Source organism: Anomaloglossus baeobatrachus, chromosome 1, assembly GCF_048569485.1.
Source record: "Anomaloglossus baeobatrachus isolate aAnoBae1 chromosome 1, aAnoBae1.hap1, whole genome shotgun sequence".
Taxonomy (NCBI): Eukaryota; Metazoa; Chordata; class Amphibia; order Anura; family Aromobatidae; genus Anomaloglossus; species Anomaloglossus baeobatrachus.
Window position 1 is genome coordinate 64,826,970 of NC_134353.1, and position 18,088 is coordinate 64,845,057.

General features: G+C 48.0%; 1 protein-coding gene across 1 annotated transcript in view; it reads left to right on the forward strand.

Annotated features, from left to right (window-relative positions):
* Positions 1 to 18,088, forward strand: part of RNF4 (ring finger protein 4) — a 63,830-nt gene that overhangs the window by 12,679 nt on the left and 33,063 nt on the right. Inside the window, exons 4-6 of the mRNA XM_075346816.1 lie at positions 12,588 to 12,751; positions 13,210 to 13,333; positions 14,263 to 14,360. Coding sequence (XP_075202931.1) covers positions 12,743 to 12,751; positions 13,210 to 13,333; positions 14,263 to 14,360 — 231 coding nt within the window. The 5' untranslated portion in view covers positions 12,588 to 12,742. The remainder of the gene's footprint in view (positions 1 to 12,587; positions 12,752 to 13,209; positions 13,334 to 14,262; positions 14,361 to 18,088) is intronic.

Sequence of the window (18,088 nt, forward strand, 5' to 3'; positions counted from 1 at the left end):
GCATGTGGGGCTGCTCTACCAGCAGGTTCCAAAGACCCCCATTGTGTGCAATGCTCAGATCCGGTGCTGCTTCGCCAGCCGGAGTCCGGAGGGGTAGTGACCCAGGCTGAGACGCTTGTAAGTCCTGCCCCGGCGTCAGGGACAGACTTTGCAGTTTTTGCTGATGGAATGTCTGTGACTATGGCAAAAATCCTTGAAACTTTGCAATCCATGACTGGGGCTCAGTCTATGGACACGGCGAGGTCTCTGTCCTCTAATCCCCCTCAGTTGGAATTAATCCAGACTGCAAGGGGGTCCCCAGCTTCCCAGGCTGAGTATTATGACTCAGATGATAGCCCCAGCCACCCTAAGCGAGCTCGCTGGGAAAGACCCTCAACGTCATCACACTGCTCAGGGTCTCAGCGCAATCAGTCGCCCTGTGATGCGTCTGAAGAGAGTGATCAGGAGTCTTATCCTGGAACCCCTCTCAATCTGGATACCCCGGATGGGGACGCCATGGTAAACGAGCTTATCTCAGCCATCAATAGACTGTTGGATATTTCTCCCCCAGCTCCTTCTGCAGAGGAGGCAGCTGCAGAGCAGGAGAAGTTTCGTTTCCTCTATCCCAAGCGTAAATTGAGTGCTTTCTTGGATCACTCTGACTTCAGAGAGTCAATCCAGAAACACGACGCTCATCCAGAAAGGCGTTTCTCTAAACGTTCTAAGGATACACGTTTTCCTTTCCCCCCTGATGTGGTCAAGCGCTGGACCCAGTGTCCAAAAGTAGACCCCCCGATTTCCAAACTTGCAGCTAGATCCATAGTTGCAGTGGAGGATGGCGCTTCACTTAAGGATGCCAATGACAGACAGATGGACCTTTGGTTAAAATCTGTCTATGAAGCTATCGGCGCGTCGTTTGCTCCAGCATTCGCAGCCGTATGGGCGCTCCAAGCTATTTCAGCTGGTTTAGCAAAAGTGGATGCTATCATACATCCAGCGGTGCCGCAAGTGGCGTCCCTTACCTCGCAGATGTCTGCGTTTGCGTCTTACGCTATCAATGCGGTCCTAGAATCTACCAGCCGCACCTCAATGGCGTCCGCCAATTCGGTAGTTTTGCGCAGAGCCTTGTGGTTAAAGGACTGGAAAGCAGATGCTGGTTCCAAAAAATGTTTAACCAGCTTGCCTTTATCTAGAGATAGACTGTTTGGCGAGCCATTGGCTGACATCATTAAACAGTCCAAGGGTAAAGACTCTTCCTTACCCCAGCCCAGATCAAGCAAACCTCAGCAGAAAAAATGGCAGCAGAGGTTTCAGTCCTTTCGAGGTTCGGGCAAGACACAATTCTCCTCGTCCAAAGGGACGCAGAGGACGCAAAGAGTCTCAGATTCCTGGCGGGCTCACGCACGCCCCAAGAAAGCAAATGGAGGAACCGCTTCCAAAGCGGCTACCTCATGACTTCCAGCCCCCCCCCTCCGCATCTCCGGTCGGGGGCAGGCTCTCCCGCTTTTCCGACATTTGGATGTCACAGGTCAGACCGGTGGGTGCAGGGCCGGCGTCAGCACCCGGCATACCCGGGCAAATGCCGGGGCCCTGGAGAGCCGGGGGGGCCCACTCGGCCTCGTCAGCTCTGGTGCACCTTGGCCGGGGCCCACTCTCCTTAGTTCTGCAGTCCCCGGGCCGAGTTCCGGGGACCGCAGTCCTCGGCAGGAATCTGCGGCGCCGTCTCTTTAAGGCGCGCAGACTTCCTGGTTTGAACTTCATCTGTGGGCGGAGCTACAGACCGGCATCCTGCTCAGTCCCACAGATGAGAGTTGCAGTGCCAGCCAGCGACCCCCAGCACAGCGTGTCCCTCCGGCGCTGTGTGGGCCCCCTCTCCACCGTGACCTGAGCGGTATGTGCCCTCCCCAACCCCGATTTATGCCCCCCCCGGAGCCGCGCGTGTCTGTCTCTGTCTGTATGTAGCAGAGCTAGGTGTGTATGTATATAGCAGAGCTATGTGTGTATGTATATAGCAGAGCTAGGTGTGTATGTATATAGCAGAGCTATGTGTGTATGTATATAGCAGAGCTATGTGTGTATGTATATAGCAGAGCTAGGTGTGTATGTATATAGCAGAGCTAGGTGTGTATGTATATAGCAGAGCTATGTGTGTATGTATATAGCAGAGCTATGTGTGTATGTATATAGCAGAGCTATGTGTGTATGTATATAGCAGAGCTATGTGTGTATGTATATAGCAGAGCTAGGTGTGTATGTATATAGCAGAGCTAGGTGTGTATGTATATAGCAGAGCTAGGTGTGTATGTATATAGCAGAGCTATGTGTGTATGTATGTAGCAGAGCTATGTGTGTATGTATGTAGCAGAGCTAGGTGTGTATGTATGTAGCAGAGCTAGGTGTGTATGTATATAGCAGAGCTATGTGTGCATGTATATAGCAGAGCTATGTGTGTATGTATATAGCAGAGCTATGTGTGTATGTATATAGCAGAGCTAGGTGTGTATGTATATAGCAGAGCTAGGTGTGTATGTATATAGCAGAGCTATGTGTGTATGTATATAGCAGAGCTAGGTGTGTATGTATATAGCAGAGCTAGGTGTGTATGTATATAGCAGAGCTAGGTGTGTATGTATATAGCAGAGCTAGGTGTGTATGTATATAGCAGAGCTAGGTGTGTATGTATATAGCAGAGCTAGGTGTGTATGTATATAGCAGAGCTAGGTGTGTATGTATATAGCAGAGCTAGGTGTGTATGTATATAGCAGAGCTAGGTGTGTATGTATATAGCAGAGCTAGGTGTGTATGTATATAGCAGAGCTAGGTGTGTATGTATATAGCAGAGCTATGTGTGTATGTATATAGCAGAGCTAGGTGTGTATGTATATAGCAGAGCTAGGTGTGTATGCATATAGCAGAGCTATGTGTGTATGTATATAGCAGAGCTAGGTGTGTATGTATATAGCAGAGCTATGTGTGTATGTATATAGCAGAGCTAGGTGTGTATGCATATAGCAGAGCTATGTGTGTATGTATATAGCAGAGCTAGGTGTGTATGTATATAGCAGAGCTAGGTGTGTATGTATATAGCAGAGCTATGTGTGTATGTATATAGCAGAGCTATGTGTGTATGTATATAGCAGAGCTATGTGTGCATGTATATAGCAGAGCTATGTGTGCATGTATATAGCAGAGCTAGGTGTGTATGTATATAGCAGAGCTATGTGTGCATGTATATAGCAGAGCTATGTGTGTATGTATATAGCAGAGCTATGTGTGTATGTATATAGCAGAGCTATGTGTGTATGTAGCAGAGCTATGTGTGTATGTATGTGGCAGAGCTATGTGTGTATGTATGTGGCAGAGCTATGTGTGTATGTATGTAGCAGAGCTAGGTGTGTATGTATATAGCAGAGCTAGGTGTGTATGTATATAGCAGAGCTATGTGTGTATGTAGCAGAGCTATGTGTGTATGTATGTGGCAGAGCTATGTGTGCATGTATATAGCAGAGCTATGTGTGCATGTATATAGCAGAGCTATGTGTGTATGTATATAGCAGAGCTATGTGTGTATATAGCAGAGCTATGTGTGTATGTATATAGCAGCGCTGTGTGTATGTATATAGCAGAGCTATGTGTGCATGTATATAGCAGAGCTATGTGTGCATGTATATAGCAGAGCTATGTGTGCATGTATATAGCAGAGCTATGTGTGCATGTATATAGCAGAGCTATGTGTGCATGTATATAGCAGAGCTATGTGTGCATGTATATAGCAGAGCTATGTGTGCATGTATATAGCAGAGCTATGTGTGCATGTATATAGCAGAGCTATGTGTGCATGTATATAGCAGAGCTATGTGTGCATGTATATAGCAGAGCTATGTGTGCATGTATATAGCAGAGCTATGTGTGTATGTATATAGCAGAGCTATGTGTGCATGTATATAGCAGAGCTATGTGTGTATGTATATAGCAGAGCTATGTGTGTATGTATGTAGCAGAGCTATGTGTGTATGTATGTGGCAGAGCTATGTGTGTATGTATATAGCAGAGCTAGGTGTGTATGTATATAGCAGAGCTATGTGTGTATGTAGCAGAGCTAGGTGTGTATGTATATAGCAGAGCTATGTGTGTATGTAGCAGAGCTATGTGTGTATGTATGTGGCAGAGCTATGTGTGTATGTAGCAGAGCTATGTGTGTATGTATATAGCAGAGCTATGTATGTAGCAGAGCTATGTATGTAGCAGAGCTATGTGTGTATGTATGTGGCAGAGCTATGTGTGTATGTATGTGGCAGAGCTATGTGTGTATGTATGTGGCAGAGCTATGTGTGTATGTATGTAGCAGCGCTGTGTCTGTATGTATGTATCCAGCAGAGCTGTGTGTGTTTGTCTGTATGCATGTATGATGTGTATCTATGTATGTCAGTGTATATGACTGTATAGATGTGTCAGTTCTATATGTATTTTTGTGAGTTTGTCGTTAAATATGTATATGTATGTGTACGTATGTGTGTGTCTGCGTGTGGATGGGGCCCACTGGGACTCTTCCGCCCGGGGCCCACAAAAAACTGGAGCCGGCCCTGGGTGGGTGACAAACATTTTGTCTCGCGGGTACAGAATCGAGTTCAGTTCTCGTCCTCCAGCTCGGTTCTTCAGAACCTCCCCACATCCAGACCGAGCAGATGCCCTGCTGCAGGCGGTGGACTCCCTAAGAGCGGAAGGAGTAGTGGTTCCTGTACCGCCTCAGGAACAAGGGCGAGGGTTTTACTCCAATCTCTTTGTGGTTCCAAAAAAGGACGGCTCGTTCCGTCCTGTTCTGGATCTAAAGCTGCTCAACAAACATGTGCACGCCAGACGGTTCCGGATGGAAACCCTCCGCTCTGTCGTTGCCTCAATGTCTCAAGGAGACTTCCTTGCCTCAATAGACATCAAAGATGCTTATCTCCACGTGCCAATTGCTACAGAACATCAACGTTTTCTACGTTTTGTGATAGGAAACGACCATCTTCAGTTCGTAGCTCTGCCATTCGGTCTGGCGACAGCCCCCCGGGTCTTCACCAAGGTCATGGCGGCGGTGGTAGCAGTCTTGCACTCTCAGGGACACTCGGTGATCCCTTACCTAGACGATCTACTTGTCAAGGCACCCTCTCAAGAGGCGTGCCAACTCAGTCTACATGCTACGCTGGAGACTCTACAGACGTTCGGATGGATCATCAACTTTCCAAAGTCGAATCTGTCACCGTCACAGTCGCTAACGTATCTTGGCATGGAGTTTCATACTCGAGCAGCGAGAGTGAAGCTTCCGCTGAACAAGCAGCGGTCCCTACAGACAGGGGTGCAATCCCTCCTTCAAGGCCAGTCGCACCCCTTACGGCGCCTCATGCACTTCCTCGGGAAGATGGTGGCAGCCATGGAAGCAGTTCCCTTTGCGCAGTTTCATCTGCGCCCACTTCAATGGGACATTCTCCGCCAATGGGACGGGAAGTCAACGTCCCTGGACAGGAAAGTCTCTCTTTCCCAGACGGCCAAGGACTCTCTACAATGGTGGCTCCTTCCCACCTCATTGTCTCAGGGAAGATCCTTCCTGCCCCCATCCTGGGCAGTGGTCACGACAGATGCGAGTCTGTCAGGGTGGGGAGCAGTGTTTCTCCACCACAGGGCCCAGGGGACGTGGACTCCGCAGGAGTCCACCCTTCAGATCAATGTTCTGGAAATCAGGGCAGTGTATCTTGCCCTACTGGCCTTCCAACAGTGGCTGGAAGGAAAGCAGATCCGAATCCAGTCGGACAACTCCACAGCGGTGGCATACATCAACCACCAAGGAGGGACGCGCAGTCGGCAAGCGTTCCAAGAAGTCCGGCGCATTCTAATGTGGGTGGAGGACACAGCATCCACCATATCCGCGGTTCACATCCCAGGCGTAGAAAATTGGGAAGCAGACTTCCTCAGTCGCCAGGGCATGGACGCAGGGGAGTGGTCCCTTCACCCGGACGTGTTTCAGGAAATCTGTCGCCGATGGGGAGTGCCGGACGTCGACCTAATGGCGTCCCGGCACAACAACAAGGTCCCGGCATTCATGGCGAGGTCGCGCGATCAAAGAGCTCTGGCGGCAGACGCATTAGTTCAAGATTGGTCGCAGTTCCGGCTCCCATACGTCTTCCCACCTCTGGCACTCTTGCCCAGAGTGTTACGCAAGATCAGATCCGATTGCAGCCGCGTCATACTCGTCGCCCCAGACTGGCCGAGGAGATCGTGGTATCCGGATCTGTGGCATCTCACGGTCGGTCGACCATGGTCACTGCCAGACCGACCAGACTTACTGTCCCAAGGGCCGTTTTTCCATCAGAATTCTGCGGCCCTGAACCTGACTGTGTGGCCATTGAGTCCTGGATCCTAGCGTCCGCAGGATTATCTCAAGGAGTCGTAGCCACAATGAGACAAGCTAGGAAGTCAACGTCTGCTAAGATCTACCACAGAACGTGGAAGATTTTCTTATCCTGGTGCTCTGCACAGAGAGTATCCCCTTGGCCATTTGCATTGCCCACCTTTCTTTCCTTCCTGCAATCTGGGTTGGAAAAGGGATTGTCGCTCAGCTCCCTTAAAGGGCAAGTCTCGGCACTATCTGTGTTTTTTCAGAAGCGTCTAGCACGTCTTCCTAAGGTGCGCACGTTCCTACAGGGGGTCTGTCATATTGTGCCCCCGTACAAGCGGCCGTTAGATCCATGGGATCTGAACAGAGTACTAGTTGCTCTGCAAAAGCCGCCCTTCGAGCCTCTAAAGGACGTTTCCTTTTCTCGCCTGTCACAGAAAGTGGCGTTTCTTGTTGCGATCACATCGCTTCGGCGAGTATCTGAGCTGGCAGCTCTGTCATCCAAGGCTCCCTTCCTGGTGTTCCACCAGGACAAGGTAGTGCTGCGCCCCATTCCGGAGTTTCTCCCTAAGGTCGTATCCTCGTTTCATCTTAATCAGGATATATCCTTGCCTTCCTTTTGTCCTCAGCCGGTTCACCGGTATGAGAAAGACTTACGTTTGCTAGATCTGGTGAGAGCACTCAGAATCTATATTTCTCGCACGGCGCCTATCCGCCGTTCAGATGCACTTTTTGTCCTTGTCGCTGGCCAGCGCAAGGGGTCGCAGGCTTCTAAAGCCACCCTGGCTCGATGGATCAAAGAACCAATTCTGGAAGCCTACCGTTCTGCTGGGCTGCCGGTTCCTTCAGGGCTGAAAGCCCACTCAACCAGAGCTGTGGGTGCGTCCTGGGCTTTGCGACACCAGGCTTCGGCTCAACAGGTGTGCCAGGCAGCTACCTGGTCGAGTCTGCACACTTTCACCAAACATTATCAGGTGCATACCTATGCTTCGGCGGATGCCAGCTTAGGTAGAAGAGTCCTGCAGGCGGCAGTGACATCCCCGTAGGGGAGGGCTGTTTTGCAGCTCTAACATGAGGTATCTCTTTACCCACCCAGGGACAGCTTTTGGACGTCCCAATCGTCTGGGTCTCCCAATAGAGCGCTGAAGACGGGAATTTTGTTACTTACCGTAAATTCCTTTTCTTCTAGCTCTTATTGGGAGACCCAGCACCCGCCCTGTTGTCCTTCGGGATTTTTTTGTTGTTTGCGGGTACACATGTTGTTCATGTTGAACGGTTTTTCAGTTCTCCGACGTTATTCGGAGTTAATTTGTTTAAACCAGTTATTGGCTTCCTCCTTCTTGCTTTGGCACTAAAACTGGAGAACCCGTGATACCACGGGGGGGTATAGCCAGAAGGGGAGGGGCCTTGCACTTTTTAGTGTAGTGCTTTGTGTGGCCTCCGGAGGGCAGTAGCTATACCCCAATCGTCTGGGTCTCCCAATAAGAGCTAGAAGAAAAGGAATTTACGGTAAGTAACAAAATTCCCCCCTTCTTCACCCACTCAATGGTATAATATTCAGTGAAACAGCTGCGATGTTAATATGCTCACTGCATCTTTAGATGTTGAATTCATTGAGGGGTGTAATTTGTAAAATTGGGTCACTTGTGGGGGTTCTGCTTTTTTGACATGTCAGGGGCTCTGCCAATGTGACATGGCACACTGAAACTATTCCAACTAAATCTGCACTCCAATAAGGCGCTCTTCCCCTTCCGAGCCCTGTCGTGTGTCAAAACAGTAATTTTTCACCACATATGGGGTATCCACGTACTCAGGAGAAATTGCACATCAAATTTACAGTGCATTTTCTCCTCTCACCCTTGTGAAAATTAAAAATTTGGGGTAAAAGCAAAATGTTTGTAGGGACACAATGTCTTTTTTTCATTCTCACAGCTTAATGTTCTTAAATTCTTTGAAAGACCCGGGGGTTCAAGATGTTCACTACACATCTAATTAAATCCTTGGTGGGTCAAGTTACTAAAATGGGGCCACTTGTGGGGGAGTTCCTCTGATGAGACACATCAGGGGCTCTCCAAATGTGATATGTCTTCTGCTAATGATTCCATCTAATTTTGTGTTCAAAAATTCAAATGGCGCTCCTTCCCTTCTGAGCCCTGCTGTGCGCCAAAACATTAGTTTTCCACCACATATCAGATATCGGCGAACTGGAGAAATTGCACAACAAACTGTATGCTGTATTTTCTCCTGTTACCCTTGTGAAAATGCAAAATTTTGGGGCGAAAGTAACATTTTTGTTGGAAAAAGTAAAAGTTTAATCATGTTAAACCACTAACATGAAGTACAATATGTAACGAAAAAAACAGTCCCAGAATCCCCAAGATCCGTTGAAGCGTTCCAGAGTTATAACGTCATAAAGTCACACTGGTCAGAATTGCAAAAAGTGGTGAAAAAAGGTTCGGGGGTGAAGGGGTTAAGAACTTTGTTGTAACCTAAAATCCCCCCAAAACAAACAGACCTTGTATGAAAAAAAGACACTTATCTGAGTAATCCAGTTTGTCCCATCTCAACACGATGGATGAGCCAACTGTATTCTCAGTTGCAGGGAGATATGCGTTCCACTACCTGAACAGAAGACGAAGAGGGGACATCACTATTGAAGATGACACTTTTTGTCTCCTTTCCAGTAACGTCACCTCCAGGTCTCCTTTTTAGACTGCAGAATGCCCACGGAGGAGACCAAATGCTTCCCCGCAACTGAGGAGGATGCAGAATGCGCCTCCATTGTGTCTTGGATGTTGGCCCACATCCAAGTCCAAGTTTTGGCTCTGATCACTACTTTGGTTGCAACATAATATGGATTGATGAGGTCATGTTATGGAAAGGGGGCTTAAATACCAGAGGAGCATTGTTTGTCTCCACGGCTTGGCACTCTCCACAAGGATAAATGTTCCCCCTTCGATCCCTCATCAGATGCCTCTCAACCAGCCAAATTGGACCACCTGGTGTGCACCGATAAACGGCAACCCCCCCCCAATATGTCTCTGCAAATGGAGTGTCTGACTTGACTTCCTATCCGAAGGGTCAATATTCACACTTAGGATTTCTACATTCAATAAGTTGCACGATATAGTATTGCATGGCCTATAAGTCTCCTTACGCTAGATCTCCTCAAGGAGAAATGTTTCTCTCTCTTTATATGTATATACAGTGTGTCCACCCATATCCTGTCCGCTGCCATTAACTTGAGAACGGCAGCAGCTATAGGCATAGAAGTGGTGTCTAGGTATAGTAAAGTAGCCATGTGCTACGCAATGAAACCACCTATAGCGCCACCTGGTGGAGAACAACGGAGTTAGCATTTTTCTCAAACGGAACAAGAGAGAGGAAAAATAGTGAATTACAAAGTTGCCGGGCATCATCAATTCAATACGAATCGACACCTTGCATACAGAAATGCTATGATTAGAACATGTAAAACTCACAAGGCTGCGGACGTGAAGCGATACCTCATGGAGACCTTCCTACAAGTCATTGGGTATGGTGGCTGCGTCACCTGACCTGACCCCATTGGACTTCTTTCTGTGAGGTCACATCAAACAGCAGGTGTATGCGACCCCTCCACCAACATTGCAGGACCTACGACGACGTATCACAGATACTTGTGCCAACGTGTCACCTACCATATTGCACAACGTGCAGCAAGATACAGTATGCTGTCCAGAGGCCAGATGTGCATTGCAGCTGACGGGGGCCACTTTGAGCATCAATGTTAAATGAGCGCCATATGTGTGACCAGCATTCAATGGGGGAGTCATGGGTTTCATATCATAGCATTTCTGTATGCAAGGTGTCGATTCGTATCTAATTGATGATGCCCTACAATTTTGTAATTCACTTTTTTTTTTCTCTCATTCCGTTTTCGAGATAAAAATGTTAACTCTGTTGTTTTCCACCAGGTGGCGCTATAGGTGTATTCATTGCGTAGCGCATGGCTACTTTACTATATCTAGACACCACTTCTATTCCTATAGCTGCCGCCGTTCTCAAGTTAATGGCGGTGGACACACTGTATGTGTGTTTATGTATGTATACTCGAGTCAAAAAGTTCAGTTTTTTGGGGTTTTTTTGTGCTAAAATTAGAGGCCTTGGCTTACTCGCTCGTCCATTGACTTATAGTCGAATATAATAAAATATATTTTAAAACTATTTTGTGGTGTGTATATATATATATATATCTATATAAAATTTATTATACACACGAATATATTATACACACATATTTTATATATATATATATATATATATATATATATTACAGCCAAACACGACTGTATAGTAGTGTTTGGCTGCACCACACGGCTCGGGAGGGAAGGAGCGCAATTTGAGTTTTGGAAAAACAAAGTAAAGGGGGGGCATTGACAAAAATAAATATGGGGGATCTAAACCAAAAGCACATCCAATAAAGTTTAGCACATGAAAGAGCACGAAGAAAAGTGAGATATGCGTGTATTGGGATCACCAAAATGATACAGAAATGTAATAACAATATGAATCCATTTTATTAATGCAAAAGGAAGGACAAACCATTCTAACAACTATTAAAAACATTTTAAAAAGCCAAAAGCTTAAATACAAAAAACAAGTGGTTTGTACTGTCAACAGCAGCCCTTTTCGGGGGAGTGGGTGCACACTGTGTTTGGGCAGTGGGGGGGGCTCCTGTGTGGCGGAGAGCGGCTGCAATCTGGGTAGATGGACACAGGTTGACCTGAGGGAAATTTGCAATTGCAGGAGGAACAACCTAAGTGCATGACTTGGGGAAGCTGAGGAGAATGACCGGTGCGATCCTTCTTGTGGTTAGGGATGGTATGACCGAGAAGAGCAGAAGAAAAGAAAGGAAAAGAGGCGCTGTGAGAAGCTGCTGCTAAGGAAGAACAGTGTCTGATGCAGAAGAGCCTGGTCTTGAAGAGTATCCTCGATGAGACGTTCATTGAGGGGATCTCTTCTGCAGAGGAGCTAGAGATCAGTAGAAGCTGGTGCTGATGTGCAAGGTCCGGAGATGCAGGAGGGAAGAAAAGATGATGCTAAACGAGTGAGAAGGACGGAGCTGAAAAAAACCCCTCAAGAAATGTCCTGTGATGTGATTGGCCAAGGAAAAGGAGGCACCTGATGGCCTGAACAAAGATGGCAGACCATGTGCACGAGAGACATGCATGTGTCTGATTGTAAGAAAGAGAATAGAGCATGACTGCACTCAGACTCTGTAATTTTAAAACTAGTGTGCCAGATGGCGCGAGGTGCCGCAGAGTTTGCCAGAGAAGACCAGAAGTGGCCACAAATGTCTTAAGTGACTTATGAGACCCCATTGTCTTTGTCCCTGGTTGAAGAGTCGAGAGCACATGAGTCCTGAAGATGACACTCCCGCCACCCTCTTTGCAGATTTGAAGTCGTTAGGAATCCTGGAGGGGAATACCTTGAACTGTGATCTGTTTTCACTCCAGGAGCGTGTTTCCCTATGGTGGACAAGTGGACTAGAAATAAAAACAAGGAGTTGCCCAAATGCTCATCAATGCGTTACGGGTTAGGGTTCTGCTGTGCAGACCAGAGAGTTTACAGGGTGTGATTTTCAGAACTAGGCTCTCTGTAGAGTGGCATATCCGCTCTGTTTCACTAGATAGTAAAAAAAAACCGATCTTTTCTGAAGGGGGGGGGAGGGAAAACATTAAAATAAAAAAAACTTAAGGAAGGAATGGGTCTGGAATCATACCGGTGATACCTCCTCCTGACACGAACGGAAAGCAGATTACCTTGGCTCCAGTCGGTGTGCTCTGCTAAGGAGAAGCTAACTTTTTTTCTGCCGAGTGTCAGCGTCCTGACAGCAGCAGCATACATCCATGGCCTCCTGTGTCCCCAATGAAGCGATAGAGAAATAAGGATAACTTGTAAATTGATGGTCATCAACCTATTGAAAATCCTGCCAATCCTAAGAACAAAACTCTAAAATGTGGGCCATTATTTGTCTGTGATTGACAAAAGAAAGCCACGGTACTCTTTCTCCAGCAGTCCCATAGACATTAGTGACTTGACCTCTGCTCCTTTCCCACAGTGCATTCAGAGCTTTGTTTTCGCGCTCGGTGGGGATCCAGTGATTCGAAAATGATCTCCTTATGGATAGGTGATAACTTGCGTGTGCTTGGGGATACGTTGTTGTCTAAAATATCCCCGTGTTCTCTTTCAGGTGTTGAAGATCACTCTCGTAAGAACTTGGACTCTTCTCTGTAGTTGTCCCTCCCTGAGAAGCACTGCACTCTGAGGCGCTGAGTCCTATTCTTTCTGCACTCTTTATGGTGTCTTTATCACTTTCTTGTGTCTAACTTGCTTTCCAAGACCACCATGAGTTCTGTAAGTATTACAGTGAATGTCTGAGCTATATCCTTAGATACATTAACTACAAAAACTAAATATAGAAGTACAGTAACAGGAACCCTCAACTATTTTAACTACTAAGCCCTTATGTAATTTTTGAGTTAGTGTCTACTTTCCCGGTTGGCCTCCAGATGGATTTGAGGTTGCCTACCCTTGTGCTTCCCCCATCCTTGCAAATGAAAGATGTTTCTTCAATAGCTGGAGGCCATCTTTACTTTTCTGTTCTCCACCCTGGACCTCCCCTCAATTTATAATTTTGGGAAAGGCTTCTCGTGGAGGTTATCCCACACTGTACGAACAGATTGTGTTTTTTTTTCCCGTGTTATTGATAAATGGGCAAAATGGGAACGTGACGGTTTCTATAGTTCTACGCTACATCGCTTTCATTTTGCTTTCCCACCCATTCCTTTTCTTTTTTTTTTTTTTTTTTTTAGGGTCAGAGAAAACGTAAAGCATCAGAGGTGGGGAAGTCACGATTGACACCGAGAAGGAGGAGAGGCGCGAGTACGACCAGCTCCATGGCAGAAGTGGCCGAACCCATCGAAGTAGAGGAAAACGGTACATCCAGCTTTACTGATCTCACATTTTTCACACATTTGATAATTGATCTGGGTGTAATGCTCATGTTGCCTTTTAAGAAATCATTAGCAAATGTGCTCATCAGGCAGGAAAGTTTTTAACTTTTGCCTTTAGGCTCTAGATAGGTTAGTAGAAAATCTGATAATTCGGAGAAAAGCCCTCAAGCTTCAACTGAAGACTTGGTAATGGAGATGCAGTTGCTGACCATCCCCTGCAGTGCTCCCATCCCTAGAAATTAGTCTTCTGCCAGGTATACAATAGATATGCCAGAAGGCCATTTTCAAAGAGACTTAATTTTTTTATGCTTGGTCTGTAAACGTATTTTTTGTTTTCATTCATAACTGGAATGACAAAGTAGAAAATGGTCTACATTGCCAGAAAGGACTATCTAAAATCTCTAGTACAGGGAAACTATTATTTCAACGAAGAATATTTTAAGGGGGTTGTCCTCTACTTGGACAGCCCCGTCTCACCCCCTTGTTCACCCCCATAACAATAAATAAGCCTATACTCTCACGACTGTGGTTCCAGCAATGTCTGAAGCCACATTACCAGGGTCCACCTCACATTATGACACACGAGCTCCACGATAAGTGACAAATGTTTCAGCAGGAAGTAAGCGCATCGCTCACATCCTGCTCAAATGTCCAAAGGTCGGGTGAAGGACCCTGGCACTGATTGGTCAAGGGTCTCGGGTGTCATCATAACAATGTCACATGGGCCCTGAGAACGCGACTTCAGACATCGCTGGAACCACGGCCGCACCGGAGGGGAGTATGGGCTTCTATACTTTAATGGGGTTGATCAAGGGGGATGAGAAGGTGTCAAAGTAGTGGCCAACCCCTTTAAAGACTATGATAATGTCAGTTATTTGGCTTTATACAAGGTCATTTTATTTTTTTGGACAGGAGAAGAAGTCGTTGATCTGACATGTGAATCATCGCTTGAACCAGTGGTTGTCGACCTAACGCACAATATTGACCAAGCGCTCAATGACTCGGTGGTTGTAAGTGCTCCCTTACTCACAAATATACTATGGGCTTTTTCACACACCTATTTTTAAGTCCTGTCTTGATGGCAGATTTTGCGACACGGGCTCATATCCTCTTAGGTATATTCACTGCATGGACAGAAGTATTGTGCCCCCTTCACATTGCACCGTCAGGAGCTTTTTTTTTTCTTTTCCCTTCGATCTATAGGGTGGGCAAAACTTACTGTTTGTGGCTCATTGGTATATGAGAGGGGGGGAAACTTTGAAAGATGGGTGGTGACCATGGCGGCCATTTTGAAGTTGGCCATTTTGGAGCCAACTTTTTTTTCCAATGGGAAGAGGGTTATGTAACACATCAAACATATTGAGAATTTCACAAGAAAAACAATGGTGTGCTTGGTTTTAACGTAGTTTTTTTTCTTTATCGTTCCTTTGGGAGACCCAGACCATGGGTGTTTAGCTTCTGCCTCCGGAGGACACACAAAGTACTACACTTAAAAGTGTAGCTCCTCCCTCTGAGCTTATACACCCCCTGGTAGCCAGTCCTAGCCAGTTTATTGCTTTGTGTCAAGAGGCATACATCCACACATGCATTCTCATCTGATTTGTTTGACTTTTGGAAAGAGTTTGAAGAAAAGCGGGTTCATGTCTGGACTCCCGGCATGTCCCTTCTCACCCCACTGTGTCGGCGGTGTTGTTAAGGTTGATTTACAAGGCTGCAGCCTTACATGCCGCGCTCCTTCACCATCCCTTCTGGGCTCTGGCTTGAAGTGGGAGCCAGCACGGTCTCCATGCCTGGCAGGAGTCCGGTCTCCATCCACAGCCCCTTGAGGATCCTGTTGGACCGGAGCACTCATCCCCAGGGACATGGCCTTGCGTCTCAGCAGCTAAGTACCTGAGACGTTTATGTTGGGGGTCCCGGTTCTTTATTGTAAGGGGAGAGTATGCTGTATGTGATTGTTTTAACTTTTCCGACGGGTTCTCTAGTTGTTTGCCGAGAACCGCGCCGATTGTGCCTGCTTGTCGGCCTCGCCGCTTAAATTTAGGCCCCGGCTTCGCCGGAGGCCTAGTTTCGTTTTCCTGCCCTCGCATGTCACTCATGCAGAGGGACAGGTTTGGCTCCTCCCGGCGGCCGTTCTACACAGGGGAGGGACACTCCCCACTGCTGGGGCGTCCCTCCTTCCCTGCAGGTCTCTATAGCCCTCCAGTTCCCGCTCTTTTATAGGAACGCCCCTAGTCCCGCCCCCTCTCTTCGCTCCGGCGGCCATTTCTCAGGCAGAGTTCACTCTGCTCTGGGACATCCTGCATTCTGCATCTCTGCTGAGGTGCTGCGACTGGGGGACCGGGCTTCGGGATCTGGAGGGCACACAACACCGCGCTCAGCGGTCTGGTAAGCCACAGCCGGTCTTCGGTTGTGGACCTCTGTATATTCTCCCTGGGGTTCATTCTCTGCAAAGCCCCCACTCCAGCAGCATGTCTCACACAAGGAGCAAGGCTCCAAAGCTTTATTCTGCATGCACTGCATGTAAGCTCCTGCTGCCTGAGCCGAGCATTTATCCACACTGTGATGGTTGCTCTAACTTGGCGGTGCCACAGCCTGGAGTCTCACCCCCAGTGGTCTCTCAGGCTGCTACTGCACCTGTGACTGAACCCCCGGCCTGGGTAGAGTCCTTTTCTAGGTCCATATCCCAGTCATTTGCTGAGTCCATGGGGCTTTTGTTCAGGACTTTGATGAATATGCATCAGCCCCCCTCACAGGGTGCCTCTAATACTCTTGACAGAGGACTCCAATCCTCTGACCTCCGTCCATCGAAGCTCACGGAGGATTCATCATCTGATCCCAGACCCCGTCCTTCTAAGAGAAGGCGCAGGGTTTCCTCCCCCTCCCCATCCCACGGCTCTGTCTCAAGAGCTGACTCTCAAGATGAGGAGGATGCCCTCACTGGGGGCTCGGAGGCTATGTATCCCATCGATTTCTCTGAGGGTGACTCAGATCTTAGTGATTTGATTGCTTCTATTAATTCTGTGCTGCATCTCAATCCGCCAGTGTCAGAGGAGCAACTCTCTTTGGCAGAAAAACATCAGTTTACCTCGCCTAAGAGAGTGAAGAGTGTGTTCTTTAACCACTCCAGTTTTCAGACCGCTGTGACCAAACCCAGGGCCTGCCCTGACAAACGCTTTCCAAAGCGTGGTTCTGATGACCGGTTTCCATTTCCACCTGAGGTGGTCAAGGAGTGGTCTCACTCCCCAAAGGTAGACCCTCCGGTGTCTAGGCTCTCAGCCCGGACCGTTGTGTCGGTGGCTGACTGCACCTCACTTAAGGATTCCACTGACCATCAGATTGACCTTCTGGCCAAATCTGTGTATGAAGCTGCGGGGGCCGCGTTTTCCCCGACTTTTGCAGCAATGTGGGCTCTCAAAGCCATCTCTGCTTCTCTGGAGGAGATGCATTCCCTCACCAAGGAATCTATGCCTGAGATGGTTACCTTAACTGCTCAGGCTTCAGCTTTTTCATCCTATGCCATGTCTGCCATGCTAGAGGCTGCTCACCGCACTGCGGTGGCTTCAGCTAATTCTCATGTTATCCGCAGGATTTTGTGGTTTCGAGAGTGGAAGGCAGATGCTTCTTCCAAGAAGTTTCTTGCTGGGCTCCTTTTTGCTGGTTCACGGCTGTTTGGTGAACAGCTGGATGAAATCATTAAAGAAGCTACTGGCGGGAAGAGTACTTCCATGCCACAAACCAAGACCAGGAAACCCGCCCAGGGTAGGAATCAATCGAGGTTTCGTTCCTTTCGTTCCTCCAACTGGTCATCCTCTAAGCCTTCCGCCTCGTCCGCTAACTCAGCCAAGCATCAGAAATCCAACTGGCGCCCAAAAGCGCGTCCGCAGGAGACTGCAGGAGGCTCTGCCACTAAGGTAGCTTCCTCATGACTCTCGGCCCGCTCCAGCCACGTCCTTAGTCGGTGGCAGGCTCTCCCACTTTGGCGACGCTTGGTTAAAGCAAGTCTCCGATCAGTGGGTGAGAGACATCATATCTCACGGCTACAGGATAGAATTCTCTTCCAGCCCTCCAAACAGATTTTTTTCTCTCAACTCCCCCCTGCTCCAAGGCCGCCGCCTTCTCACAGGCCGTGGCGTCCTTGCAGGCAAACGGAGTGATTGTCCCAGTTCCCGAACAGGAACGGTTCAGAGGTTTTTACTCAAATCTCTTCCTAGTTCCAAAAAAGGACGGTACCTTCCGGCCCATCCTGGATCTCAAGGTTCTCAACAAGCATGTCCGGGTGCGGCATTTTCGCATGGAGTCTCTGCGATCAGTCATTGCCTCTATGACCCAAGGGGAGTTCCTGGCGTCCATCGACATCAGAGATGCCTATCTACATGTGCCAATTGCAGTGTCACATCAGCGTTGGTTACGTTTTGCGATAGGAGAGGATCATTTGCAATTCGTGGCTCTCCCCTTCGGGTTAGCCACGGCCCCTCGGGTATTCACCAAGGTCATGGCAGTGATTGCGGTCCTGCACCTCCAGGGGTTAGCAGTGCTTCCTTATCTGGATGACCTTCTGGTCAAGGGTCCATCCAGCGCAGACTGTCAGCGGAGTGTTTTGCTCACTCTCGCCACTCTAGCCCAATTCGGGTGGATTGTCAATCTTCCCAAATCCACTCTGACTCCGACCCAGAGTCTCACGTACCTAGGGATGCAGTTCGAGACTTTGCCGGCACTTGTGAAGTTGCCCTTAATCAAA